Source organism: Lacerta agilis, chromosome 10 (assembly GCF_009819535.1).
Source record: "Lacerta agilis isolate rLacAgi1 chromosome 10, rLacAgi1.pri, whole genome shotgun sequence".
Taxonomy (NCBI): Eukaryota; Metazoa; Chordata; class Lepidosauria; order Squamata; family Lacertidae; genus Lacerta; species Lacerta agilis.
In genome coordinates, this window is record NC_046321.1 from 28290694 (window position 1) to 28306933 (window position 16240).

General features: G+C 42.7%; 1 protein-coding gene and 2 non-coding genes across 3 annotated transcripts; all 3 read right to left on the minus strand.

The window, feature by feature from the left end:
- Positions 1-757: 757 nt before the first annotated feature.
- Positions 758-8619, minus strand: RPL3 (ribosomal protein L3). The gene is made up of 10 exons (XM_033161721.1): positions 8528-8619; positions 7229-7421; positions 6308-6476; positions 5325-5460; positions 4248-4434; positions 3687-3847; positions 2674-2775; positions 2210-2305; positions 1491-1610; positions 758-858 (listed from the first exon to the last, which is right to left on the minus strand). Exons 1-10 carry the CDS (start codon positions 8528-8530, stop codon positions 814-816), a joined length of 1212 nt encoding a protein of 403 aa, XP_033017612.1. The 5' UTR covers positions 8531-8619; the 3' UTR covers positions 758-813.
- Positions 4031-4123, minus strand: LOC117054621. Its single transcript, XR_004427530.1, has one exon. It is a non-coding gene; the product is annotated as a small nucleolar RNA U83B (small nucleolar RNA).
- Positions 5461-5513, minus strand: LOC117054622. The gene has a single exon (XR_004427531.1). It is a non-coding gene; the product is annotated as a small nucleolar RNA U82P (small nucleolar RNA).
- Positions 8620-16240: the final 7621 nt, after the last annotated feature.

The following is a 16240-nucleotide window of genomic DNA, read 5'->3' on the forward strand; positions in this document are numbered from 1 at the left end:
TAAATGGGAATTCAATCCTGCTGAGTGCTGCTTTGCTAGGGGAGACCCCTCCCTACTGCATGTCAGATGATAGGTGGGTGAGGCCACCAACATTGCATAAGGAAAATGCCACCTAATACTTCACAGCAGTGATGTTCCCAAAGTTTGGGCACCATCATGCGGACAAAACATTTTGGTTTAAACCAGATTCCTATCTGTTGTATACCTGTTCAACCAAAATTTCCTTCCAAGCAACCTTGGAACAGAGTGTACCGGGCAACCTACCTTGCCTCATTTTGGAGCGGTCCTATGTGCGTGGCATTGCTAAAGGAATGTACCAATCCTGACAGGAAAGATTTGTGGCTGCTGTAAAGTGGAACATTGTATTATGAGGAAAGTGGGGGTGGGGTTTGCATATAAAAGGTGCCAGGTTCAACCAAGGGTATTTCCAGGTAGAATAGAGAAAGCCTTGTGAAACCTTGCTTGTCTGTGCAGGCAATACTGCCTTAACAAAAAGGTCTGACTTGGTCTAAAGGTAGCATCTTATGTTCCTACCTTATTCCAAACTAAATTTTCATTTAAATTCATTATCTGAAACCAACAGTTTCTAGGAGCAGATGCTTTTAAACTTGATTCTGTGTAAACTTTGCTGCCCATACATCAGCAAGTCTACTGAAATGAGGGTTGCTATATAACATTTTTAAATCCAAGCAATTATCACAGCCCACCTAAAGACCAATTACATTTCTATCATTCATAAAACACGAAGCAGACAATGTATTTGATATTTGTAGCTTTATTATAAGACTACAAGCCAGAACAACATTCCAGAAATTAAGCCGTTTCTTCTTTGGCAATACGATCTTTCTTGAGTGGTCCCTGCAAAAGAAAATAGAAATGTGTCAGTCTAAACAACAGGAGATCCACAATCTCAAGACACACCCCAAACCATTTAACATTAATTAACAGGTGGGTTTTTTTAAAAAAAGAGACAGAAGTTAATAGACTATGAATTGTTAAGTCTGCTGCCACCAGCTGGCCACAGCATATAGCAGTTCACTAGTGGACTACTGGTTACATTCCTGAGGGACCACTTAATGCTTGCTGGTTCTGAAGATTCCCAAAAATACTAGACAAAGTGTGGGCAGCAAGACTCTTATGTGAGCAACTACTATTGTCCCTTAACTGAAAATTTGGAGTAGATAAATGCACACAAAAGTCCCCAATTGAATTTCAATGTATAATGGCTGAATTAAGACTATGCCATACCATTTAATCCATTTACACATGCAATGTGGAATCAACATAACCATTCTCATGCCCTTACACAGGAAGAGCTGACCCTAATCCTGAACCATTAGTTAAGTCTTTTCACACACCTTAGAACAAATTTCTGTTTTGCCCACTGTTCAATTACATAGGCATTAAAGATCAACTCAAAACATCATTTTCTTAAGAGCAGATGCAGCAAGTAGCTTATATACTGGACACTAGAAAGGAAGCGCTCTTACCATGAAAACCTTCTTCTCCTCGGCTGTCTGGAAGCGGCCATGACCAAATTTAGAAGTGGTGTCAATAAATTTCAAGTCAATCTTTTCCAGGGCCCGACGCTTGGTCTGCACAAGCAAGGACTAGGGAAAAAAGGACAGAGTAAGGCTGATTGGCAGGCAACTGCAAAATCTCAAATGGAAACGGTTATGTGATGGAAAGCCAGTAATTCAGAAACATTTTTCTACAGCTCTTCAAACTTCACTACTACATTGTACTGCACACTCTAACGCCCACCACCCCTTGGCATGTGGCTTGAAGAACAATATTAACTTTAGATCACAGGCCTGCATTCAACCACTGTGCATAATGTTCCATTTAAGATGAATTTAGGCCTGAATTGCCAATACATGATTATGGCATAACTATATAAACAGAGGTCAGCAGCCAACAACCTGTGGGTTGTCCCTGCTGGAAAGCATGGTTGCTGTATACTGTCCTAAGAATGTAAAGAGGCCAATGAGCATGAAAGGCCCTCTCACACTTCTTGGGGAAGCTGGTCTATTGGAAGCAGTGTGCATGCCTCCATTTGCTGTTTTTAGTGTCACATTCTGGTACAGAAAATGCTAGCCTTCTAGCACCCTGACATTATTGGAGAGCTTACAATACTCAAACTGACAGCTATACCACCTCATCTAGCAAAGGAACTTCAAAGATCAGTCACCACCCTTCCACTGCTCACCTTGCGCAGAGTGAGAACTCTCTTCTTGGTCCCAACAACACAGCCTTTCAACATGATAAAATCATTGGTCACTTCACCATAATGGACAAATCCGCCCTGTGTGAGAACAGCAAATAAATGTGTATGGCAATTATTTAGTACTACATGCCACCAAAATTCTGAATTCTGCAATTTTCCCTCACCCCCAATGGGATTCAGAGGCCAGAGATTTTAATGTCCAGCCAAAGCAGAAGGCAGAACTCATGGCAGACAATCACTGAAGGGGTAAAAGGTAGGGGAGATGGTTTATGTTGAAGTGAATGGCACCTTTAGGAACTGTTAAGAGGACAACTTAAAACTAAGAGCACTGAACGTTACTCTATGCCTCCAAAATGCAGCAGTGGCTAAATCTTTGAGGAACACACAGGCTTCCACCCAACCATGTTCTACCCAGACCCCCACATTTAAATTTGAAAGCCACTCACCAGAGGGTTAATGCTCTTGTCAGACTGATCATACTCAGTCGAAGCATTGTTTTTGATCAGCTTGCCATCCTTGATTTGGTATCCTTGGCCAATCTTGTAGATCTATGTGAAAAACAAATAGGGGGAGGAAGAAATGAATACTATTTGACAAAGAAACACAAAAAAATAACACCAGTTTATGAATCTGGTGACACCTGGCAACTCACAGATCCCTACTATAGAGGTCTAATTTCCCATTATAGGTTTTGAGAAGGCAAAATTCTGAGCAGCTGTAAGTTTCCAATGTTTCTTGCCTTCATTAACCCTAAACAAATGTAAAAAGACCTTGTCACTCAAGCATGTCAAGAGTGATTGGTGACGACCACAAAAAAAATCCTGGCTCAAAAGCCACACCAAGATTTGTGGCCCACCAGTCAGGACCTACCTCTTTTTTAAAAAACCTTTAATTCCCAAGGAAGTTGCAATCTTTGTGTTAGCTGGTACACTGGTATCTCCTACACATGTTAAGCTTTGGAATGTTTCACTTTGCTAAGTTATATTTATAAGCAAGTTGTACCATTACAATGCTTGCAATCAACTGCAGTGACTATCTTTAGAACTTGCAATGACTCATGACCATTTTAAGAATGCACTCACATATTTACAGTTGGGGGGGTAGTGACTGGCCAGCAAGTGACAATACTGGTATGGAACTATATTGTCCCAACTGCTCAACTAGGACACGATTCCCATATAGAATTTTAGCAGAATGGGTTGCTCTTTACTGAAATGCTGCATTCTTATACAACCTGCAGTATTGTAGGGCAAGTGGTAAGTGAAGAGGACACTGTTGTAGAAGAGCTTGCCACAGAACTTTTTCAATCATGGGCTCAAATCCAGCTAAGTAAATCAACCTCCAATAACAACACAATCTCTTTCTACCCACCTGCCATGATGCAGTAACATTTTATGAACACAGAACACGTTCAGGCTTCAACTGGAATGGAATCATATTATACAAAGCACATCCATACCTTCTTATTGATTTCTGTGCGGTGATGGTACCCCTTCTGACCAGCTCGAGCTACAGAGAAGGCCACACGAGCAGGATGCCAGGCACCAATACAAGCCACTTTACGCAGACCCCTGTGAGTCTTACGGGGCAGTTTTTTGGTGTGCCATCGGCTGGTAACACCTAAGAGGAAGAGACATGGAACTTGTTAGAACTACTTAGCTCCAACATCTAATTGACTGGAGCCTCAACTGTGTGGGAAATCATTTAAATGTCTTCCAGACATGTGAGATTACTATACTAAAATAAAGGGATCTTACAAATGACCACCCTGAAGTGACCAAACCCTCTCCCATTTCCTGCAAAGCTGGTCTCAGAAGGAAGGCAGCATGGAATAACTCCTCATGGGTATCGGGCACTGCGCCCAGTGCATATTCCATGATCTCATCACTGAACAGCCTCTTGCAAACCAAGAATATTTTGCCAACCCTCTTTACGCCAAAGCCAAATAAACTACATAGGATGTTAAGGCCACTCTTAGTAGTTCAATCTTTGACACACTGTTGACTGGGAAATAAATTACCTTTGTACCCCTTGCCCTTTGTGACGCCAATGACATCAATCATTTCATCCTGGCCAAAGACAGTCGACACGGGCACTTGCTGCTCCAGCTTCACTCGAGCCCAATCCACCTTCTCAGCTACAGTGCCACCATTCACCTGGATTTCCATCAAGTGAGACTTCTTTTGCCGAAGCGGAAGCATTCGCATCTGAGATACCAAATAATGCATTGGTTGTGGGAAAATGCCTAATCATATTTGCATTTTTTCAGTATCAATTATTATTTCTAGGTCAATCAATCTAAAGTGAAGGGTAATTTAATGCTTTTTCAAAAAATTATGTTTGCAACATTAACTGATGACTTAAATTTCATCCAATACCATCATTCTCCTTGAGGGCCTTCTGAGCCAAACAATGCAATGCATTGTTAAAGACTATATCAAAGGACCCCACATTTATTTCCTGATGCATTCATCAACAGCTCATTGCATGCATTAGAATCAAGACCCTTCACAAGTTAAACAAGAGCCTTTAGACAAATTACTGTGAAATAGCCAAATTATAAAACCTTTGAAGAAATAAAACTATATTGTGGGGTAGCAAGGTTTGACTGAACTGACAAAATCCTGTATCCTTGCAGTATTTGCCACCTTCTGGTTTTTAATATTCCATTAGAAGGATTCTGAAAGGCTTATAAAGCATTGTCCAATTTTACAGTCACAAAGCTGTTTCTAAAAAGGGCTAAGTCAAAGGGTTGAAAGATAGGAAGCACATCATGGCACAACAGCTTCTAGATAAATATTACATCAAATACCAGATGCAACAAGGCCCCATTTACCAGTACTTCACAAGACTTTAAAAGCACTACCAGCAAACTGTTTTTTAAAAAAACGGTAATACAAAGTTAGGGAAAAAAACCACTTAACTTGACAAAAGGTGCAGTCTCCCCTTTCACCCAATAATGGCAATTATGGACATGTGCATAGACAGAAGGAAACCAGTCAAACAGTGGAATATGCTTTTAGCAGATCTTTGGCCATTGACACTAAACTATCTGAATTCATATGTGCTTCAGGAAATAGGCAAGTCAAGAGCTCACCTGAGTGTGAGCTATGACCCTGATAACCTGGCAGTACTTCTTCATGCTGTTGAAGTCCTTCTCCAGTTGTTTCTTGCCTTCTTCATCCTGCCACTTCTTGCAGTACTTGGTAAAGGCCTTCTTCTTGGACTTATGCCTTCAAGGAGGAGCAGAGCAGAGATGGGGATTGGCAGAGCCCTTCATCAGCCCACCCAGAGAGGTGGTTGAGTGGAAGAAGCTGCCATAGGAATCAGTTTGGGCTCATTGCTGGCTTCTAAGGAGCCTTTTCCACCAGCAAGCGGAGCCTGGAGCTCATCAAGCAAAGGCAAGACTGCCAGAGCTGAGCGGAGCTGCCATAATTTCATACCAAGAACATTAATATGCACTGCACAGAACAGTAATTAAGAAAATGTATTCTGCCTTAGAAGCTCCATTTCTACTTCATAGGGTTAACTTCACTTTACTAATTTATAGCTCTCCAAGCTTGCCTTTTAACACCTTAATGCCACTGTTACCTTCCTAACAACCCACAAATTTTAAAGGGCAACTTTTACATTTTCATGCCTCAAGTTAAGCTATTCAGGAAGGTTACCAGTTATAGTACCCTGACCTGAGTGATTAACACGAACGTGCCACACTATAAGGGGGAGAAATCCTTCCCAAGATCTAGGTTAAGACTATACCAGGAGGCAACTCAACTAAAATTTTGCCGCCGCCAGAAAAGAAGTCATACTACATTCTCCTAAGATAACAAACTACAGTCAGTGCTCGACAATCAGCAACAAGCACCAAAGGTGATTTTTTAATGTCCGCCCGTCGAGAAATCATCATCTGTAGTGTTCACATACCCAGGAGGGTATCATAAAACCTTACCCCGACTGCAATATAAACTGAGTTGCTGTCAACTCAGTTCTATAGAGTTCTACAAGAGAGCAATATAATTGGGGCTTACTATTCCTGCATCTTCCTAACTCAGGGAACTTAAGAATCTCAGCCATAATTACCAGTTCTTGTAGAACCGACGCTTGCACTCATCGCTGATATGCTCGGCAAAGATGGTCTTGAAGGTGCGAAGGCCACGGGGAGTTTCAACGTAGCCCACAATCCCCACAATGACCATGGGAGGAGTTTCCACCACAGTAACTGCCTCAACAACTTCTTTCTTGTTGACCTCTATGAAACAGATAACAGAACAGATGAGCACTAAAAGCTAGTAATGAACCTATAGTTAATATAACTGAGGGAAATTAAAACACTACATCCAAAAGCAACCTAATCCTTCAGTTCTGTTGTCAGGTTAAAGCCTAACATGGGGCATGTGTGCTGTCCTGAAAAGCTAAAGCAGTGCATAAGGTGAGGAATAGGTGCAGCAAGAGTTCTTATACCTGGTCTTTTCAAACACAAATAAACAACAACCCTTGTGATCAGAACAATCCACTTCTTTCTTCTGCCCACTAGGAATGATAGAGCACATGGTAGTGTATACATAATCCATATCTTGGCTATGAAGCAAGTAAACTCAGGCAAGCTGCTAAGAAGAGTTTGGATTTGATATCCCGCTTTATCACTACCCGAAGGAGTCTCAAAGCGGCTAACATTCTCCTTTCCCTTCCTCCCCCACAACAAACACTCTGTGAGGTGAGTGAGGCTGAGAGACTTCAGAGAAGTGTGACTAGCCCAAGGTCACCCAGCAGCTGCATGTGGAGGAGTGGAGACACGAACCCGGTTCCCCAGATTACGAGTCTACCACTCTTAACCACTACACCACACTGGCTCTCTACCTTTCAGCATTATACCTTCATCTAAAATAACAAAGCTAATAATGTCACATTGTAGAAGTATTGAGAATTACTATGTGAAGTGTCCTAAAGTATATCAATGCCAAGTATCAATTTCACATCCCTTCCAAGAGAAGAAATACATACTGGAGCCAGGTCTGTCAACTTCACGGACAATGTGGGTCATGCCAGCTTTGTATCCAAGAAATGCAGTGAGGTGGATGGGCTTGCTGGGGTCATCTTTAGGAAAGCTCTTCACCTTGCCTCTGTGCCGGCGGCTACGCTTACGAGGCAGAAAGCCCAAAGACCCATGCCTGGGAGCTGAAAACTTGCGGTGGGACTAGAAGGGAGGGAAAGACATTTTGCTTAGTAGGAGACAGCTTTGCAAGTCCTCAACAACCTCAGGGTTCTTAGGAAGGAAAGGAAATGCTCTAAACCAGGCACCCCCAAACTCGGCCCTCCAGCTGTTTTGGGGATGCCTGCTCTAAACACCCTGGGAGAGAAACTGAACTTCCCTTGCCCATAATAAATCCCTTGGGAGCAACACTAAAGTGTGCTTCTGTTGTGTACAGCAACACAGTGTATGCCAAGCAACATGCCTAGCCTGTTTTCCTTGCAAGGCTGGCAATACTACATCGCAAACACAGGTACACAAGGCTCACAATGTTGCATTAAATAACCAACCCACCCTATGATTTCTCTAAAAATACAGCCAGGGTGGCCCTTTTATAGTTAACTCTTCAAACATAACCTGAGGTAATGGAGGCTTTTTGTTTTTAAAAACAAGAGCATAAAAAATTTACTAAGTACAGTACAACTTCCCTCCCCTCAATAAAATCAAATACTATACTATAAAAAGAAACTATCGCCCCTCAGTCCCAGCCGAAGATCAGGGATAGAAGCAGCTGGAACCAACAACACCCGGACAGCCACACCTCCTCCCATTCCTGCATTAAGAGCCATGACTGACCACGCTCCGTGGTGGAACTGTTCTAGTCAATCACATACAATGACCTTACAAAATTATCTATAATAAATACGTTCAAGGCGTTTTAGCAAGGGCGATGCTACCGATGCACTCCGGAATTAACAGTACGAATCTTACGCGCGTCTACTCGGAAGTAAGTCGCGATGAGACCTTCCACTAAAGTATGGAATTGCTGCCTAAGTAGCTATAACAAGTTTCAGCAATTTCAAGACACCCTTTCTTTAGATAAGAGATGACGGCAGGCAGCCTCATGTTAGGCCAACTCAGCCGTCATCGGGAGCGAGAATAGGCCCAGGACCCCGTTAACGAGCGAGGCGTATGTAGCACCCAAATAATTCTCGGTGTACCTTCTACAAAGACCCTAAAGCGAGATAGACCGGGACTGAGCGAGGCCGGAACGACCACTGACCCGATGGCAGCGGATTGCATGTTTCCCGCAAAGCTCAACTCCAACCTACCATTTTGTCTCCGAGCCGATGTAGAAGGGAAGTATAAAGGCGCGCGTGCGCTATTTATCCCTTCGTTTCCTAAGCGTGCGCAGACGCGTCCGGCCGATACTTCTGCGCATGCGTTTCCACGTGCACCGTAATCCTCTATGCGAAATATCGCGAGGAGACAGAAGGAAATGAAAAGTTAAAAAAAAAATACGTAAAGGCTACGGGTGCCGGGAGGGTTCTATATTCCTCCGAAGATGCAATTTCGCCTGAAGGACAGCTTTTCGGGAGGTCCCTCATTAAACTCGTGCATGTGTACGAGGAAGAAAATTCCATCCTTTCAATGGGAGATCGGGGAGGGGTGTCTCTAGTCATAATAATGGAGGCCGGGAAATTGGCCCCTAAATTTGCCTATGAAAGGACAGGATTATCAACGACGCGGGAGTCCAGCATAAACCTATACCCCCCCCCCCCAAACAGCAGCAGGATGTACAAAGCAGGATGGAGACGTCTGTTAAAGTTTGGTATAAATGGCTGAATATGCAAGCTTTGGGGTTCCATATATCTCTTCAGCCCGTCTGTCAAGTTAGAAGAGGTTTTTCTCATAACCGCTTTGTGTTTTTGTTTGTTTGTTTACAATCAAGTGATATATAAATTTTATTAAGTATAATAAAGAAGCGAAAGGAGGAGACTGAGAAAGAAAATTACAGTATTTCTTACAGAAAATCCCTTCTGCTTCTCTGCACTGCTATCACTGATGCTCAAGCAGCTCCGTGCTATTACTGACCCACAGTAATCGTACAGTGGTACCTCTGGTTACGTACTTAATTCGTTCCGGATGTCCGTTCTTAACCTGAAACTGTTCTCAACCTGAAGCACCACTTTAGCTAATGGGGCTTCCCACTGCCGCTGCGCCGCCAGAGCACGATTTCTGTTCTTATCCTGAAGCTAAGTTCTTAACCTGAAGCGTTATTTCTGGGTTAGCGGAGTATGTAACCTGAAGCGTATGTAACCCAAGGTACCACTGTACTAGTATGGCCCATCTCTTTCCAGCATCCCCAACATCCAAGCACACTCCAGCTTCTTATCTGTGAACTTTCCCCCACTATGGAGTTGTAGTCTGGGAGTGAGGAGTCTGAATCCTGCCCATTAGGGTTTGTTTGTTTTTAAAGCTCATGTTTTGGAAAGGCTGGAGTTCAAGGTAGCAATCCCACCCCAGCATAACCACACTTAGCCCTCTTTCTGATGCAATCTACTGTGGTGTCATCACCCAGTTACATAAGGGGAGTCCAAAAACAGATGGCTCAAGTCAGAAGGCAAGGCAAAGCAAGGCAAGACATTTGTGCTGGGATGATTGAGCATGGCCTTGTTTCTAAGGGGTCAACATTAACAAAATGGCAGGTGAGAAGCGGTTTGCCATTTACCAGCCAGTTGGGAAGCGAACTGTGATGTACATGGCACAGCTGACTTTGAGGCTGCTGCCCCAAACCCAGCTCATGCTACTCTACTTCTTTATGCATTACCTATTGGTGAAAGTCTACATGCCACTATTGCGCCCCTTGGCCACCATAGTCAAGCTAGTCTTCTGTTGGGTCACTGTGCAAGTGACTGGGATCTTCATCTTGTGGCACTGCAGCCTAAAGATGTTACGTGCCATGCATTTAATTCTCATCAGGAAGCTCTGGAAAGAAGTGCTAGTCCGGCGTTCTCGGGCAGCTGCAAGGTACTTGTGTTATTATTTGGCCGGTGTCTTGCAATGGTGTGCTGCCAAATGGGCTCTGGAGTTGCTAGGGTTCCTGAAACAAAGAAGTCTACCAGCTATTTCATCTACAAGGCACCAGCTGCTGCACCACTCCATCAGCTCCTTCCTCCAAGAAAACTATGAAACCTACCAGACAGTGTTGCGACCAGTCATGAAACACATTATTTTCTCGCTCTTTCTGGGATTGCTTGATGGAGTTCAGGAAGCTTTACAGCTGACAGCAAAAGTAACAAAATGTGCACTCACCCTGCTTTTTAACTTGATCAGACCCACACTGAGTTCATCCTGCAAAGCGAAGATCTTAGACAACATCACCAGTACACTCCCACATCCCTGCATGTCTTTGTGCTCCCGTTTCGGGGGCCGTTCTTTTTCCATCTCAAAGGACATACCACAGACTTTTGCTGCACTAAAGTTTGTTGTGGCCACTGAGCACATAACCAGTGGGCCAGGCAAGTATGGTTTAGATGGCACCAATATTCCTCTGCATGTGAGATTCCAGACCAACATCAGAATGAGGAATGGTTTTGCTGTGCAAGAAACAAGTGCAACTTTGAAGCAGGTGAAGGTAGCCTGTGTGCTCTTCATTGCAATCTATCTTTCTGTGTTCTACAGTGCTGTTAAGGCCATCATATAAATGGATAGATTAGACAACCTCTTACATGTACAGTTCTTTTAAATGGTGAAAAAAATGTCCTTGCTGTAGCACCTGCACTCAGATTTTATCCTGGTCACTGTGATGATATGCAATAATCCAAAGCTAATTTTGGGGTCTAGGGGCATATAAACTTCAATTCTATATTTATGTTGCTCATGCAGCTCTGTACCGAATAAGGAAATGTGAACTAGTAAGTGCCTAGGGATCCCAGGAAGAAAATGCGCTTCTGAAAGTCAAGGCTCTTAGTTCATATCCTGATGACAAATTATGATAATGGTGATGATAAAAGTGCAGCTAAACGCTTAATGGTGAATCGTTATGGCAATTTGCACACATTTACTGATCTTGAAAATGTGAAATGCAGCCTGGGAAATTAGATAGGTCTAAGAAGGTAGTACTCTTTCAATAGTTGCACACACTGAAGCAACAATTATTATGCCAGCACAAATGTTCTTTCAATTCAAGGTTACTCTGCGAGAAAGCAGGGAGAACTCAGGTGACAATCTTAAATTTGGGAGTAAATCTGAGTAACCAGTCAGAGGATTACACTGTCAAAATACACAAAAAATATGCAAGACTACCTTTTATCATATCAGACTTTTTGTCCATGGTCTGGCCTGGTATTGTTTACTCTGCCTGGAAGTGATCCTCCAGGGTCTGGGACAAAGGTTTTTCACATCACCCTGCTACCCATTTTTTTGCTTTCTTAAACAAACACCCAGAAATGCCAGGAATTCAGCCTAGGACTGAAATCACTTCAATATATTTTATGGGAAGTGACTCATAAGTGGAGTTAAATAAAGAAATACTCTGAATCACCCAGATGTCTTGGGGTCTGTAATGTTTGAAACCACACCAAAACACTCTTTACTTGGCTTAAAAGGGGGGAGAAGGTTGATCACTAGTAGATCGTCAAGGGTTTCTGACTCCCAATGGTTTAACAATGTTGACCCTCCAAAAGCCCCTTTCCCATGCTAAATGAGGCTGCTGAACAAAGTTTTCACAAATGCTGTGACCAAACAGTAATACAGTGGTACCTCTGGTTAGCTGTGTATCACCAGTAGCCTGACATGCAGACATTTAACAGGCAAAGTTTCCCCCTGTTAGTGATAAATGGGGTGGGGTGGGGGTTAGATTTATGTGTGTCAAAAGCAGAGGATCTGAGCCAGTACTTAATTCGTTCCGGAGGTCCGTTCTTAACCTGAAACTGTTCTTAACCTGAAGCACCACTTTAGCTAATGGGACCTCCTGCTGCTGCTGCGCTGCCAGAGCACGATTTCTGTTCTCATCCTGAAGCAAAGTTCTTAACCTGAAGCCTTATTTCTGGGTTAGCGGAGTCTGTAACCTGAAGCGTACTTAACCTGAAGCGTCTTTAACCTGAGGTACCACTGTATTTCCTATTAATTTGTATGCAGCTAGGGAGAATATTATTATATTTCTGTGCTGCCCTTCCTTCAAGGAGCTCAGGGTGACTGACATCCATGGTGTCCCCCATCCCACTATCTTCACAAGAACCCTATGATGGAGGTTAGAGTGACTGGCTCAAGGTCACCCATGAGTGGGGTTTTAAATTGGGTCCAACACTCTTAATATTTACACCACAATGCCTCTGTTGAATGTTAGACAACCACAGTGGGTGCTTCCTCCACAAATAGTCATGGCTACCTGAAGAGAGAAGAGTTGGGGTAGCTTAGCTAGGTGTTTGAGAGGGAGAGAAAAAGAAGTTCTGGTATAATTTGGTCCAGTTCTCTGGGGGACTTCGAATGGGTTCAGGTAGGGATGGCAAAACCTGGATCCCTATCTGAGTTTTTCAGGCACTGACGTTATGACTTCATTATTATAAATATTATATTTTTTCTCTCCCGAGTATGATCTAACATTTCTGTAAGAGGCTTTGCACAATGAGATGCCAAACCTGACTCCATCCTAGACATGTTACTGTCATGTGATTCTTTAAATATTATCAACTGGAGGTGGAGAGAGCAAAAGAGGAAATGAAAAAAAGCATGGAGAGGAACAGGGCTGCAGGAGTCAAAACAACAGGGTTATCATCTTTACACATAAAACATACACAACAGTGTAACATTATCTTCCTCATCCTGTTTGGTAGTGAACAAAAACAGATATGATAGAAATCAGCAATATCGCTGTCTGTTGTTGGAGGTAATTGTGTTGACTAATTTAAACCAGATTTTTTGGGGGGATAAGGTGCTGTGTATAATGCTGGCTAAGGAGATGAGAATGCAACCTGAACAGGCATTAAATTGAGAACAAGAGGGTGAGTGATGAATTATTAACTCTTCTTTTCACGAATGCAAGGTAATGTTGAATGCAAGGTGTGCTCTCTTAAGACTCTGCAGATAGACCACTTTGAAACCACTTTTCTAGCCAAACTTTTAATTCAATCATTCTACTCCTAGCACATACAGATTTATATCTTATATTTTGAACCATTTTGTTATCAGTTGTCATGGATGGCAAAGATTAAGGTTTTTCTAAACTGTCCAATTTTCTATATATAATGTTATGCTGGTGTATTCTAATGCTATTATCTTATAGGAAGTATGCAAGAACTTAAGGTATCAGAGTGCTACTCCAGGTTTTTGCTCTGCTATTCCACAATAAATCATGCACATTGCTCAGTCCCACTAATCTACTGTATATTCTGGCGTATAAGACTACTTTTTAATCCAGGAAAATATTCTCAAAAGTCGGGGGTCGTCTTATACGCCAGGTGGAGAATCTGCAGTCGAGTACGGTATATCTCAAACTCTATATTTTAACTGGAAAAGTTGGGGGTTGTCTTATACGCCCAGTCGCCTTATATGCCAGAAAATATGGTATGTCTCTCTCCCATCTAGAAAATGAGTATTCTAAGTAGCATAGCTCAGCCTTTAACCAGAACAATAAAGCATATATTTTACTAACCACAAAACCAGACCCGCCAACTCTTTTGCTTTGGCTGGTAAACACCTGGTTTTAAAACTAATTTCTCCCATTTCAGAAAAGGAGGTTATTGTTTTTCATCTTTTTTGGGGAAGCTAACTTCTAACTAATTTTAAAAAGTGATCTTCAGTCTTTCCCTGTCTTCTGGTCGGTTTCTACTGTGAGACTGCTCCCTAAAAGAATGCTGTTGTCCTCGAAGTCTAAAGCAAATTGCCCAAGAGCTGAGCAAAGAAGCATGCACTTCAGCATGCTTGCACAATATGAACCATAGTCGCTAACTAAATTCAAAGACTGTGCAAATTGGTTGGCTCTGAAAAATATCTGAATTAAGTTATCATTAGCTGGACTTTAGTCAGAGCCTCTAGTAGCTGAGCAGAATAATGTTTCAAACTACTGATCAACCTTAAATCTTATCACATGGCAAGGATAGGACTGCCGGCTTGGAGTATAGGCCCTGCTGCTGTGTATCACCAGTAGCCTGACATGCAGACATTTAACAGGCAAAGTTCCCCCCTGTTAGTGATAAATGGGGGTGGGGTGGGGGTTGGATTTATGTGTGTCAAAAGCAGAGGATCTGAGCCAGTAAAAACTGGCAAATCTATGCAGGGGCCACATCAGTTTGAAATACAACAAATTAAGGTCTTTACTTAATACAATTTTTAACCACACATGGGTGTAGCCAGGATTTTTGTTGGGGGGGGGAGGCTTTTGTTAAGGGGGGGGCAGAACTTCAGATTTGTATTGATTTGTATTGTTTAGTAGGTGCAGCTCCCCCCCCCCGGCTATGCCCATGTAACGCCAATCATGTTGCACATTGTATGTATAACTTGCCAACGCTGCTTTTCTGAAATTCATTATTCTTTTCTGAATGTTACAACATTGAAAGACTGACTCTTTCCTGCAATATCCTTTTCGGTTTACAGAGTTTCCATTACGTGCGTGGCTTACAAGTCAAACAAAACATCACTTTCTTTCCTATTAATGCAGTCTCTAACATCAGCTAGAAATTGTCTCCTGAGTGTACCAGTGGGTGACCCATTTCATAACGTGAAGGCATGCAGAAAAGTGTTTTTATTGGCAGCTCTAGAGCCATTGAATTTTCATGTATTGAAGACCTGAAGCACTTTTATTTCAGCGGCCTTTCAAAGAGCTGGTGCTAAGCTGGAGGACGTAAAAGTGCTCTTGTCCTCTAGATGTAAAAGATAAGATGTATTTATTTTTAATGCTGCATGACCAGAATTGGCAAACTGTTCCCCCCCCCCCCGAGTGTCTCTGCAAGTACCTACTGAAACATGAAACAAAGTCATCAGAAGTTTAAGCAGCATTGCTGAGCAAAAGCTAATCTGCCCTGCTACATACAGACATCATGCTGCTGTGATAGGCAAAGATGTACAGGACAGAGTCTGTGACATCAGCACAGGAGAAAAGCAACACACAAGCATGCAATGCCAAGTACTTTTTTATTATTATTAAGAATAGCTTTTAACAAGTGGTTTTTTTATTCTTTGATGAAAAGTGAATGTTTAACTTACTAAACAGGATTGCTCTGTAACCCTCCTTTCCCAAAGAAGCTCTAGTTTATGGACAGCACTATAATAGCACTAATATCCTGTTCATTTACTTGAGAGCAAGTCCCATTGAATTATGGTGAACTTACTTTTGGAGTAAAAATGCAAGGGATCAGGTTGTTAGGTGGAGAGACCCCAGGCAGATAAGGGAATCTCCTCCTGCCCCAAATGAAATAACCCTAGATAGCTGTTCCTTGTTTAGCTTTCAAGCCATTAGGAATATTATTCACACAATTTCAACACGCCGTATCTATATGAACTGGTGTTTTTCTTCAATATGGGGTAAGTTTCATGAATTTAGCCAGTGTGGGGTAGTGTTTAGAATGCCAGAGTAATCAGTCATGAAGCCCTCCGGGTGACCTTGGGCCAGTCAATATCACTGTGGGTTAAACCAGAGACTAGGGCTTGCCAATCAGAAGATCGGTGGTTTGAATCCCCGACGGGGTGAGCTCCCGTTGCTCGGTCCCTGCTCCTGCCAACCTAGCAGTTCGAAAGCACGAAGTGCAAGTAGATAAACAGGTACCCCTCCGGCGGGAAGGTAAACGGCGTTTCTGTGTGTTGCTCTGGTTCGCCAGAAGTGGCTCAGTCATGCTGGCCACATGACCCGGAAGCTGTACGCCGGCTCCCTCGGCCATTAAAGTGAGATGAGCGCCGCAACCCCAGAGTCGTCCATGACTGGACCTAATGGCCAGGGGTCCCTTTACCTTTACCTTTAAACTACCTCACAGGGTTGTTGTGAGTATGAAAACGGAGAAGGGGAAGTAATAAACCATCTTTTAACCTTGGGTTAAAAACGTATTAAT